At 42.4% G+C, this 13,847-nt stretch overlaps 1 protein-coding gene across 3 annotated transcripts in view; it reads right to left on the bottom strand.

Annotated features, from left to right (window-relative positions):
* The window catches only part of LOC126237235 (glutathione S-transferase 1-like), a 57,824-nt gene extending 47,704 nt beyond the window's left edge, over nt 1–10,120 (bottom strand). Inside the window, exon 1 of one of the 3 annotated variants that reach the window (XM_049947133.1) lies at nt 10,094–10,120. Coding sequence is in view for 2 of the 3 variants with exons in the window: in XM_049947132.1 (XP_049803089.1) it covers nt 533–666 (134 nt within the window). In the remaining variant the exon portion in view is untranslated. Of the gene's footprint in view, nt 1–532; nt 757–10,093 lie in introns of those variants that run through there. The other 2 variants (XM_049947132.1, XM_049947131.1) reach the window with 2 other exon arrangements.
* Nucleotides 10,121–13,847: the final 3,727 nt, after the last annotated feature.

The following is a 13,847-nucleotide window of genomic DNA, read 5'->3' on the forward strand; positions in this document are numbered from 1 at the left end:
CACGGTGAACGGGTAGCGTTCACCTTCGTAACCAGTCATTCTGCCAGTCGGCTGGATAGGATCTATGTGTCCGTTGCCCTCCAGCGACACACTGTGAACTGTGACATAGCTCCTGTCAACATCTCCGACCATTGTGCATATCAGTGTTACCTTAACCTACAACGCCAGCAAATATACCGCGGGAAAGGCTACTGGAAATTGAATGTCAGCCTTCTGCAGGATGGCCAACTTGAAGAGGAGGTGAACATAACGTGGCAACAGCTCTAGCGGCAGCGACGTCGTTACGATAGCGTTCTCCAGTGGTGGATTCAGTGTGCTAAGCCTAAATTACGCCTCACCCTCATGAGCTACGCCCGACAAAAAAAACTTTTGGCAGAAAGAGACTATTTAGTTTCATTATCGCTGTTTGAGAGAACTGTACAGTCGCACTAACAATCCTTCTCGCAATATCGACGTAAAGATCAAACGATATAAAGCGAAAATCACGGCGATACCACGCCAACGAATGCAAGGCATCATCGTGCGAGCCCACCCCAAGGTCGTTGCCGGCGAAGAACGGGCCTCTCTGTACCACATCCCGAGAACGACGAAACGGTGTAAAGCCATGTTGATTGAAGCCGTCGTTGATGACGCTGAGAATGCCATCACGAAGCAACGTGACATCATCTCGCACGTCTACGACTATTATAGTCAACTTTACAAGAAGCAATCCGTTGATGACCACTCGTGCGACGATTTTCTTAGGACCTTGAGATTGTCACAACAGGTTAATGTAAATCTGGAATCTCTCTTCACAGAGGACGAAATCCGACTGGCGGTCCACAGTGCAGAGAAATGGAAGTCACCGGGACCCAACGGTCTCAGCGCTGAGTTTTACCAGCGTTACTGAAACCTCCTCGGTCCGACACTCCTCAAGATAGCGAATGAACTCTGGTACCTGGAAGTAATAAAAAAATGGCTCTGAGCCCTATGGGACTTAACATCTATGGTCATCAGTCCCCTAGAACTTAGAACTACTTAAACCTAACTAACCTAAGGACAGCACACAACACCCAGTCATCACGAGGTAGAGAAAATCCCTGACCCCGCCGGGAATCGAACCCGGGAACCCGGGCGTGGGAAGCGAGAACGCTACCGCACGACCACGAGCTGCGGACTGGAAGTAATACCCAAGGCATTTACGGAAGGTATCATCCTGCCATTACCGGAAAAAGGGAACAGCAGGAAGGTCGAAAACATGCCACCCATCACACTCCTGAATGCCCATTTCAAAATCATCACCAGATCGATTAAGCTAAGGATGCAAACCGTTATGTACAAGGTTTTAGGCAGTTACCAGTACAGTGCAGTGCAAGGCCGAAGTGCAATCTCAGCTGCCTGCGATTTGAGGGACATCATCTGTTCATATGCTGAAACCAAAGGACAGGGCGCTCTGATCTTTCTAGATTTTGAGAAGGCTTATGACCGTGTACGTCATGACTTCCTCTTTAAAAGAATGAAGAAACTAGGATTTGGACATCATCTCATAGAATTAATTCGCAAACGTACTACAAACACCTCTTCACGGATTCTCATTAATGGCGATTTTACAAAAGAAGTTTCCATTGAGCAATCCATCCGCCAAGGATGTCCTCTGTCAATGATTTTGTACGCCATTGCAGTAGAGCCGCTACTGAACAACTTAGCGCATAGCGGGATCGGGATTAGCATCGAGTCTGTCACTATCCCATGCATTGCGTATGCTGACGATATCTGCGTAGCTGTGTCATCATCGCAACAACTTCTGTCAGCGGAAACTCTTTTACAAACATTCACATTTCTTTCAGGAGCAATACTAAATAGAACTAAAACCACAGCTTTGCAGATCGGTGGCGGTATCGGAGACATATCTCATGTTACCTGGTGCAAGGTCAAGGATTATCACACAACCCTCGGTGTTACCTTTGAGGCCAAACCAGACAAATTCCTGACGAAGAACTGGTCACACATGCTTAATAAATTACGTGCTGCTTTGATACTGCACTCCGACCGTGACTTGAACATACTACAGAAAGTTAAGACCATCGAGATCGCCATTACGAGCAAGATGAATTATTTGGCGCAAATTCTTCCAATCACCGACCATCTAGCTAAGAGTATACAACAAGCGTTATGTTGGTTTCTTTTTAGGGGGCACATTTTCAAAGTTCAATTCGATACCTTAACCTTACCTTCGTTCAAAGGTGGCCTTAACCTCATTAAAGTACACAAAAAATGTGTCACCCTGCTCCTAAATCGCATCAGGAAGGAGTTTCGTACCCGGAGGACCAGTATCATCCCAAACGTCATTCAGCGGTGGAAGCCTCATAGCCTTGGCCCACCCGTTAATATCGCCGGCATTCCACTTTCTTATCGACATGTGCGACTGTACTACATCGTCGATAACGGATGCCTGACGAACAGGAAGCTTTATGGCCTTCTTATGACAACAAACCACAGGAATCGTCTCGAAGAAAAACATCGACATAGACATTGGAGTATAGTATGGCGGAATGTGCACAGCGACGTGTTACCGTCACGCGTCATAGCCGACTGGTATCTAACAGTCAACGATAAAGTAGCAACGAATGAAAAGCTACATAAAATAGGCCTTCATCCAACGCCCAACAGTGACACATGCGGAAGAGTCGATACGCTTATTCATAGGTTCACGTGCGGACATGCAGAAGAAATTACTACATTTCTTCGTCAACGATTGTCGGTGATAGACCATGCGACGCCCTGTGGTGTAGACCTTTAAGAGATCATTCAGCCACAAAAACTGAGATATTCACGAGTAAAAAACAACGCTGCAACGTGGATCATGGGTCACACAGCATCGTTTATTATGCAGAATAGGCATGCTACTTTCCTCGACTATTATTCTTACATAGAAATTGAACACTTTAAAATGAGCCAACATTGTGACTACAGGAGGATATTTGGAAATATGCTGAAAATCATAATTAACGGTTAAATGCTTCAAATACAATATTTCGGATAGCAGAGGTAAAAAAAAAATGGAAAAGGCGCGCCGGCCCCGGATCGAATCCGCCCAGCGGATTAACAACGAGGGCCGCTGTGCCAGTCAGCCTGGGTGTCGTTTTTAGGCGGTTTTCCACACCCTGCTAGGTGAATACCGGGCTGGTCCCCACGTTCCGCCTCAGTTACACGCCTCGCAGACATTTGAAACACGTCCGCACTATTTCACGATTTACACTCGACGCAGACAGTTGTGGTACATTGATTCTAGGGTAGACGAGAGCGCTAACGCGCTGCTTCCTGGACTCGGATAGTCGCGCCGGCCCCGGATCAGAGGTGCAGGTTGGTGCTTTGATATCAACAGAACGATAGGCAGTGAGCAAATGGTTCAAATGGCTCTGAGCACTATGAGACTTAACGTCTGAGGTCATGTCCCCTAGAACTTAAAACTACTTAAACCTAACTAACCTAAGGACATCACACACATCCGTGCCCGATGCAGGACTCGAACCTGCGACCGTAGCGGTCGCGCGGTTCCAGACTAAAGCGCCTAGAACCTCTCGGCCACTACGGCCGACCTGGGTGGTGTGCCTCCTTGCTTGAATGACGACGAGACTTCATTTAACGGGTGACCCATGAATGGCGTTGCCAGATGAAGGCAGTTAGACGTAGATGTATCCGTGTAACTAACTATTAATTCTTGTATTATTAAAAAAAATTTTCAAATGTGTGTGAAATCTTATGGGACTTAACTGCTAAGGCCATCAGTCCATAAGCTTACACACAACTTAACCTAAATTATCCTAAGGACAAACACACACACCCATGCCCGAGGGAGGACTCGAACCTCCGCCGGGACCAGCCGCACAGTCCGTGACTGCAGCGCCCCTGACCGTTCGGCTATTCCCTCGCGGCTCAGCACTAAATAAGATACATGATACATCTGTAGTATCCTGCATTAATGACCATGTACAAGTTAATACGACTGTTATAATCGTTTACATGCAGCTCTTGATGGGGAAAGATGTGATAGTGATCAGCACTAAATAAGATACATGATACATCTTTAGTATCCTGCATTAATGACCATGTACAAAAGCTAATACGACTGTTATAATCGTTTCCGTGCAGCTCTTGATGGAGAGAGATGTGATAGTGATGGACTCTTATGTCGATGGAAAATGCGTACGACACTTGCCTGACTCATGCCACTTCCTCGAGCGACTGCGCGTGAACTAACATGCGGATCAGCTACAACAGTTGTAAGAACATTAATTTCCGCCTCTTCTACCGTCACGTTAATTTTTGCCTTTTGTTACGTTGTATAGGTGTTACACTATCACTTTCAAGTTACTGTTTGGAGCGGTTGATAAATAATTATCGAGATAGTTGATGTCTATTGTGATATCATGCCGCACAAGAAAGAGCTACATTCTTTCTACACTCTCCATACACCGTGAGCATTTGGCTTTCTCTGCATTGGTAAATTCCATCGTCTGCTCACGACCTACTATTTGGACAGTCACACACTAACTAGTAACTTACAATGTACACAAGGAACACACAATTACATAGAAGTAAACATAACATCGTCCCTAGCAGCGACGCATGTTGGATGGCACAAACAAGTGTCGGTGTGGAAGCTTTTCAAAATTCAAACTCTAGTAAATGACGTTTGCACAAAAATTACAATTTCTGGTATTATTACAATTTGTTTATTGGCTAACATCAAGAGACCCTGACTACGAACCTATTCTGTGAAAACCGCGCATCATTAGTTCTTTTCATTTCCTCAATATCTACGGTGCTACTTTTAGGCGATTCACGTGTATACTTTCAAACGAATCTCGTTAACAGGCAGCGTTTTCTAGTACACCATGAAATGCACCACATAACTAAAACATACTTTAACTAAAATGTTGTAAATTAGGTTTGTTTCGAGGATGTGCTAATCTTTCATGGCGCGAACGATGGAGAGAGAGAGAGGGGGGGGGGGGGGAGAAAGAGAGACCATCTGTGAATCTGTGACAGACGAAAGTATTGGCATCTGTTGGGATTAAGGAGGACTCGATGGAGAGAACATGAACTGTCGACCAGCGTGACACCGGCGATCGAGTGAGAAAATCTAAACAGCGCCAGCGAGTTTTTTTTTTTTTTAAATGAGCGGCATCGATGCAGAAATAAAAATGACACATTGTTCGATAAGGTGATGTATTAGTTAATTATTGTTTTTAATTTTCTTGCTTTTTTGAAGGAGAAAGGAAATGTGCTGTTGAATTCTGGAATGAGAGTTAAATGTATCTGTTAGATTATGGACATGCAATAGAGTTTAATTGTCAGATTTCCAGGAGGAGGAAAGAGCACTGAGCATTTAAGAACTGGAATGTTAAAATAAAATGTAGGCAAACAGCTCTTTGCTTTCACTAATCGCATTTCAGACTGTCTGCTCTTTCGTAATAATTGACTTACAGCATTTAGTTTTAAAAAATCAGTATGTGAGGGTTTTGCTGATGACGTACAAAATCTATTGTGAATCGGACCCCATTGCGCACGCGTGGGACGGGGTATATCTTTATTTTCAGAAAGAAGAGCAGTAAGACATCTGTCCACCGAGTAGTTAAAGTGAAAAACTGTTACAAAGGAGTATTCACACTGTCATAGTTGGTGCAATATTTTTCCCGCATGACTACAACAGCGAGATAGTGTGCTAAGTGGATGATTTTGTATAGACATTCATTCTTTCGTTTCTATTTAGTAACTCTAGCCTCCCAGCTGGTAACGCGGAAGTGTAACAAAATATTGTCAAAGAATGGCGTTATATATTTTTATCCGGTATCTACAGATTGCAGCTTATCACACTACAAAGCCGTCATTGCAGTTGTGAAAACTACGAGGGCTATTCCGAAAGTAAGGTCCGATCGGTCACGAAATGGAAACGACTATGAAAATCCGATAAAGCTTTGCACAGATGTGTTGGGTAGTGTCTCTAGTATAACCCCAGTTAGCATCACGTCGCTCTTCTCATTTCTGAGCTCGCAGTGAGTGCGTAAAGATGTCTAGAAAATAGTGTCTGCCGCCAAGTACGGGGGCCTGGTGAGAAATTTCCCCTGAAGCTATGCAGCTAACATTACATAACTGTCGTGCTGTTTCGTCTTCAAGACAATTCTCTGCCGCATTCTGCAGGGGCAATGAAGATGCTCCTGCATCGTTTTCAAATGGAAATGTGAGATTACCCACAATACAGCCCGTAATTGTCTCCCTCTGAGTTTCAGCTCAGGTCACATGAACCGCTGGTTATGAAGACAACATTTCGGCACAAGACAACGAGCCGTAGGCCAGCGTAGAGAATTGGCGGAGAGCACTGGCGGCTGCCTTCTATAGCGAGGGTATGGGAAAGTTGGTACAACGCTACGATACACGTCTAAGTCGGGTCGGCGACTATGGAGATAAGTAGCTGCAAGGTGTATCTAACTGTTGCAAATAAAACATTTTTGATTTTTACCGTGGTTTCCATTTCGCGACCTATCGGACCTTACTTTCGGAATAGCCCTCGTAAATAACTTCGATCTAGTGAAATCCTGGACTTAACTTTCTCTCATATTACAACAGAAAATCTCCTTTTTTACTTCGAGTACTGGTTTTGGCTCAGTATTCTGGAGATCGAATTTAATTATACTCTACTTAAAATATTCGTTCGTCTCATGATCTGTGTACTGGAAGCGGATATACATACGAAACTGTTCACGACTCTAAAACGAGACCGAAATGGTTAACGACTTTCTCATTTACTAAACATAGTAAGAAGACAAGTAAATTATTTCAAGAATGAAACGTCCTGGCAGATTTTTAAGAATGTTGTATAAAAGAACTTCACCGATTACCATGAAAAAATTCTTGGCTTTCCAAGTCCTACAACATTGCAAGAGTGAATTTCGGTTTACTTACAAACTTTGCCCATTAAAATATTTGGGCATCCATTCCTTTGTTATCTTAGTTATACCTGTTACGTTCCATTGTTAATACATGTAAGTGCAATTAAGCAAAATATTTTTAAATGCTGAGACTATTCAAGAATCATAATAATTTGAACGCCAAGTCTAAGATACCTCGAATAAATGATAAGTCCGTATCAGCCGTTCTTGGACACGGATAACGCGACGGCATCATGACATAAGAGAACGAATCAACAAAGTTCGATTACTTAACAAGTTATCTCCACGCAAACCAACTGCAGAGAGAAATATGTGAACATGGATAACGAAAACATTTCCAATAACAAAAGATTCGTCTAATGTGACAACGTCGTACGTGGACGTACAATAAATTATCTAAACGGTTGAGCAGTAAGAGAATCGTAATGTCTTTTGTAGATTAAAGTAAGCAGACCGTCATGGGGCAGTAACCAACTCAGAAGAGAATCTTAAACATGTGATGTAAACATTTCTGATACTCTCGCTGTATCAAACTTTTGATTTTTACCTTAATTTTCAGCTTCTCGTTTATAACAGAGTAAGGTATTGGTTTAGATAAGAGGCTTGTTTTCAGGACCCACCCTGTATCAAGCTTCCCGTGGTTTCCCTAAGAAACATTTCAGGCGAGTGCCTGGGTGATTCCATCAACAGAAACTCGATGGGTGTTCTTCTTCACACTTCTATATACGTTCTCTGTTCTAAATTCTGTCCCGTTAAATGACTCTCACTGTCTAGTCTCGCTTCATACTTCGACCCAGCTAATCGTTATTAAAAGGTTATCAACAGTTCGTGAAGCAAATTATCAACAATTCGATAACGACAATGTGTAAATAGTTTAAGAGGAGTACCGTAGCAGTTAGACGAAGAGCCCGGCCGAAGTGGCCGTGCGGTTAAAGGCGCTACAGTCTGGAACCGCAAGACCGCTACGGTTGCAGGTTCGAATCCTGCCTCGGGCATGGATGTTTGTGATGTCCTTAGGTTAGTTAGGTTTAACTAGTTCTAAGTTCTAGGGGACTAATGACCTCAGCAGTTGAGTCCCATAGTGCTCAGAGCCATTTTGAACGAAGAGCTGAAATAATATTTTCATGCGAACGAACTAGTGTTTCAGGAATCTACAGTGACTTCATTCTTCTTCCCTGTGCTTTATTTCTTTTAGAAACCAATAAACTGATTTAAACATAATCATTTCAGTACTTCTGCTTTTTGCTAAAGTTCTCATACATCCTGCACACGTCAACCCATTATATACTTATGAAAATAAGAGCTCTAGAGAATACATCGCTTCTGACAGACCAAAGTCGCTAATGTCATGTGTAATTAGACTACTGTCATTTTCGAATTCATAACTTCCTTTCCTATCAGTCTGTGCATCGTTCCAGCCGGCCGCCGGTGGCCGAGCGGTTCTGGCGCTACAGTCTGGAACCGCGCGACCGCTACGGTCGCAGGTTCGAATCCTGCCTCGGGCATGGATGTGTGTCTTGTCCTTAGGTTAGTTAGGTTTAAGTAGTTCTGAGTTCTAGGGGACTTATGACCTCAGCAGTTGAGTCCCATAGTGCTCAGAGCCATTTTGTGCATCGTTCCGATCATTTAATCGATTGTTGCTTGTCAACACAGATTACTCTTACCCTGACTCGTAAAGTAAGTATGTCTTTCGTGAATAACGTTGAGACATTTCTTTAGTGATGTAGGTATTCTTTCCTGCGCGATTCGTAAACTTAACCCGAAATATTATTTGTTTTCACAGTGCCTTTATGAATTAGCCACAGCAAGAATATGAGCAGAATGTACATAATCGTATGCCTATTTTCAGCTCTCCATTGAATAATTTGAAATTCCGGAACTGCAGTTGTGAAATACAGAAACGCCGCAACGTGGTGCTAAGCGGTGTCCTATGCGGGTGGTTTGCTGCTGCCCTTCCTCGATCTGTTGTGAATTATATCGCGTACACTGGTTTATGAAGCACTGATGAGTGTTTGTGCACTGTATTGTTCGCACTAATACGGATGATATTGGAACTGAAGGAGGGAGAAAGTGCTTGGGCATACCATATTCCTGTACCGTAAAGCCAAGAGGCCACCGCATTTGACAGATAATTATTAACAGTTTTACATACCAGTACGCAAATGACATTGGAGCTGGGGGGTGGGGATGGATGGGGGGGGGGTGTTAAAATTTAATTAAATAAAATATGGTGGGATGTAGTTGGTGGTTACTAACTGTGCTCTGTCTCTCATTTCAGGTCGCCAAACTCCAGGTCTCGAAATGATTACCTACGGGTCAAGGCTCGTAACATTACTGTATGTTAGTTACCTCCATTATGGACGTGGGTTATCCTACATGGCCAACTAATATACGAGGGCTGCTCGGAAAGTAAGATCCAATTGGGAGCGAAATCGAGACCACATTGAAAATCCGATGAAGCTTTGCGCAGATTTGATGGGCAGTGTCTCTATTATGTCCGTCGATCGCGTCACTTTTCAGTTCTGGGAGAACGGTGAGCACGTAAAGGTACCTAGAAAAATAATATCACACGCCAAGTATGATGGGCTGGCGACAGATTTCGTCACATGTCATGCAATCCACATAACGTAACTATCATGCATTTCCTTCTTCATGACAGGTCTCGGCCGCACTAGGCGGGGGTAATGAAGATCCTGCAGTGTTTTCGATGGGATGGGCTTATCTTCCTCTCATATTCATCTCTGCTCGCAAGAACCGCTAGCTACGAAGGAAAAATTTGGCAGAGACAAAGAGCTGTAGAGAACTGGCAAAAATCACAGGCGACTGCCTTCTATGATGAGGATATCGGAAAGTTGGTACCGTTGCCTAAGTGGTCTCAATTACACGACCGATCGGACCTGACTTTCCGAATAGCGCTCATACAAAATTATTCGACTTCCTAGTTCAGTTTCTCGTATTAACGTATCTCTACCGCATATTGATGAACACTAAGATAATGATCACATGGCAGATATTTTGAATATGCTCAGACATATTTGTTCCTGAAATTTGGCAAAAATTTTACATATGCCTCTTCTGTTCATATGCACTGAAGAAAGCGATGACGATGAGTTGTATTCATTACAATTAAAAAAAATATGTTGATATGCAGATGCACTTACGTGTTGTCTAATGCAAGAAATACACTGTAAAACTGTACGCAAAGCGATTCTCATCCGCTTATATAGTTGCACAAGTTCAGAGAGTCAGAGATAAGGTAGCTCAGAGATAAGATAGCCGCTGTCAGCATGAAACAACCAAACGGAAAGACGATGTACTAGCTGACTTGCAAGAACATAAAGTAAAAACAACGCCTTTCATCACTTCCTGGCAGTGACCAAGAAGCAGTAAGCAAAATATCTCCGCCTACTGAAAGAACTGCAGCGAAAATAAAGCCGTAACCAATTAACCAGCACCTTACGTGAGTTTTACCAGTGCAGGAGTTAATAACATCCACTATCATTGTTCTGAATAAAGTTTTTAATGTACGAGAATCAATCTACGAATGACTATAAATATTTTTCTGTGTCTTCGTAATAAGCCGTAATGGCGTGATATAATTTTAATTTTCTACGAACTCTCGCTCCTTCTCAAGGGAAATGCGTAATCTTTTATTTTACAAGTGCTTTTGTCCAGCAAATAAATAGATATTATTCGTGCTGCCTAGACACGTTTCCTCCCCTTCTTTGGCTTATTCATAGTAATCGAAGTTTTGACCGGTACAATATAGTTCGGAGGGGTGGTTTCTAAAATTGAGGTACACGGTTACATTCTGTCCCACTGTCGTAAAGGGCACTGAACACTATTGAATCGTTAGGCACAGATGTTTATATACTAACTTTGTCCTGTGCAGGAATACCACTTTGTGAACAATCCCCTACGTGATTTGTGATGGTATGGTTTTACTAACCACTATTTCTCCTGTTCTCACATGAAAGGTAACAGTCACATCCATAAAAGCACTATGAGTGTAGGAGCACCTTGGTCGTTGCTCTTGTAACACACTGTCGTTCGGAAAAAAATACAGAGAGAGACACATTCATCAGAGAAAGAAGTTCTGCAAACTATCACCTGAAGAAGGAAATGATATGGACGTGAAACATGGACGTTGGAAAGCCGAAGAACAAAGAGCACCATCTGAAACGAGATGTTATATAAAAATTGATGTGACATGAATATTTATACGACCGTTATGTACCATCAACAGAAAGGATTTTTTCAAATTTCCGTAAAGAATATCAATCAGTTGTTCCTTCTGGCACTAATTCATAAAATCCGTAATGTTAGCGAATTTTGGTTTACTCTTTGTGCATGCGGTAGTGGATAACCTACGTCTATATGACGGATTCGCTTTCATCGCGGAAACTTCTCCATCCATTTGACTTGTACGTGCCCCTCAACACACGAAGGACACTTTCTTTTCGTCAGAACCTTATTAAAGGAAGTAAACTAAAACATCATCATCATTCTGACATCACATCTATACCCGTATCAGAGTAAGCAATAACTTATAAAATAAATGTGCACTTTTTATGATGTAAATGTCCATTCCGATCGAGAGCTTACTCAACAGAACATCAGCTGTTATCGTCAGGTCATAGTGTCATACCTACACATTACTTACAAGCCTTACGTTTTAAAATCCATCCTAAAACTAGAAGATAATACCACAATAACTCTTTGCAAGGGCTGTAGAAGGGAATTTAACTTGATGATATCACAGAAAGAACAGAGGAAGTATATGCACATTAGCTGCGCCGTATGAGGGCGAAAGAAAAATCTGGCAAAACTCTGAAAGGGCTAAGTTGAAATCTTTTGGAGAGACAGCCATGACTTAACTATTCTTCATGATGTGCAAGATCTAAGAGACAACTTAAATACCTTCATATTTCAAGAAGAATTTAATAACATCTGTATAAAAAACGTAAGTGCTGACAGGTGTCAATATCACCACACTACGACTATTACAAGTCATGGTTGAAAAGTATTGACACGAATGATTTAAAGTAGAAAGGAAAAACTGATATGAGTCGACATGGAGGGAGGCATGTTCCAGTAATACACTCTTTGCCAGTTATCCACAACTGTTGCTAAGACTTTTTTCTTATAAATCCGGTCCAGCTGTATTTGAGAAATGAGTACACTCGACCGGGGATTCTGGATGTAAATCCCATCTTTAGGCCCTGCAAAAAAAAGGAAAACTACGGGGGATTCTCCATAAAATTAATTAACATCGAAAGGGCTCATACAAACGTGAATATCATATGATAGCGTGATTTTGTGGGAAAAAGTCGCACCAATCATGAAAAAAAAATCCAGAAAATGTATCAAGTAGCTTGCGAGATCCCGTGCGGGTGAAGCATGAAAAGGTTTACATTGGGTAAACACGGTGTAACTGAAAAAACCGTAAATATAACAGCAAATAAGCACACACTGTCAGTCTAATATAATGAACCAAGTGCGAACGACCAGATATGTGGCATGGGCTTGAGAAATTGAAATGAAGGCATAAAAACCGTAAGATGTAAAGTAAGATGGTTTTAGAGCTGTTAGTAGCGGTTGAGGTTTGAGATAAAACGTGAGGTTGCCGCCGTATTGTTAGCTATGACTTCTTCTGTGGCCTCTCCCACCCTAGGTTTTAGTTTCCCTGGTAGCCACTCTCTGACGTATATGTACGCACAGTCACCTCATTGCTACCGGCCGCAGTGGCCGAGCGGTTCTAGGCGCTTCAGTCTGGAACAGCGCAACCGCTACGGTCGCAGGTTCGAATCCTGCCTCGGGCATGGATGTCTGTGCTGTCCTTAGGTTAGTTAGGTTTAAGTAGTTCTAAGTTCTAGGGGACTGATGACCTCAGAAGTTAACCCCCATAGTGCTCAGAGCCATTTGAACGTCATTGCTGGTTCGCGCGACAGTCGACCGCTCTCGCTGTGACGTGCGGCGGGCTGCATGCTTGTATGGCAAGCTAGTGTTGAGGTTCACAGATTGGGATTCTACAGCTTTTATACCTGCATCTTAATTTCTGAAGTCAATGTCACATGTCTAGTCGTTCGCTGTTGGTTCATAGGTTACATTCGACAGGCAGTGTTTGTTTATTTCCTGTCACATCCATGCTTTTTTCGGTTATGCCCCATTTGCCCGATGAAGTGCTAGCTAACCCAAAGGACTTTTTCATGCCTCACCAGCGAGGGACCATACACGCCACTTGAGAAGTTTGTTGGATTTTTTACTTGACTCTTGCGACTCCCTCGTAATCAATCAAAATATGAATTGATATTCATATTTGTATGGACTCTTTTCATGTTAATTAATTTTATTTAGAATGTCTCTTAGATTTCCTTGTTTTATATAGCACCTGAAGAAGAGGTTTTCATCACCGAACCCGGATCGTGTGCACGAGTTTATAGAAATAAGAAATATGTCAAATACCACTGGAGCGGATTTATTCATCATGGAAAAAGTTCTATTTGGGAACCAGAGAAATATAGGGTACACACGAGGCAAAAGTGATCCACTACTTATCTTAGGAGGAAGGTTAAAGAAAAACTAACTTAGGTTTATAGCATTTATAGATTTAGCGAATGGAGTATACTCTTTGCAATTCTGAAAGTAACAGGTATTAAATTCACCCAGCGCAAGTTATTTACAACTTTTGCAGAACTGAGACTGTAGTTATAAGAGTCGAATGACATGAAAGGAAAGCATTAACTGAGAACGGATTGAGATAGGCTTGTAGCCCCATGTTAATGAAACTACACATTGAGTAAGCTGTGAAGGAAACGGAAATATAGTCCACGGAGAAGATCCTAAAACATTGATATTTGCCGAAGACTTTGCAGTTTTGCCAGACACATCAGTGGATTTGGAAGATCAGTTGTT

The sequence above is a fragment of the Schistocerca nitens genome, chromosome 2 (genome assembly GCF_023898315.1).
Source record: "Schistocerca nitens isolate TAMUIC-IGC-003100 chromosome 2, iqSchNite1.1, whole genome shotgun sequence".
NCBI lineage: Eukaryota > Metazoa > Arthropoda > Insecta > Orthoptera > Acrididae > Schistocerca > Schistocerca nitens.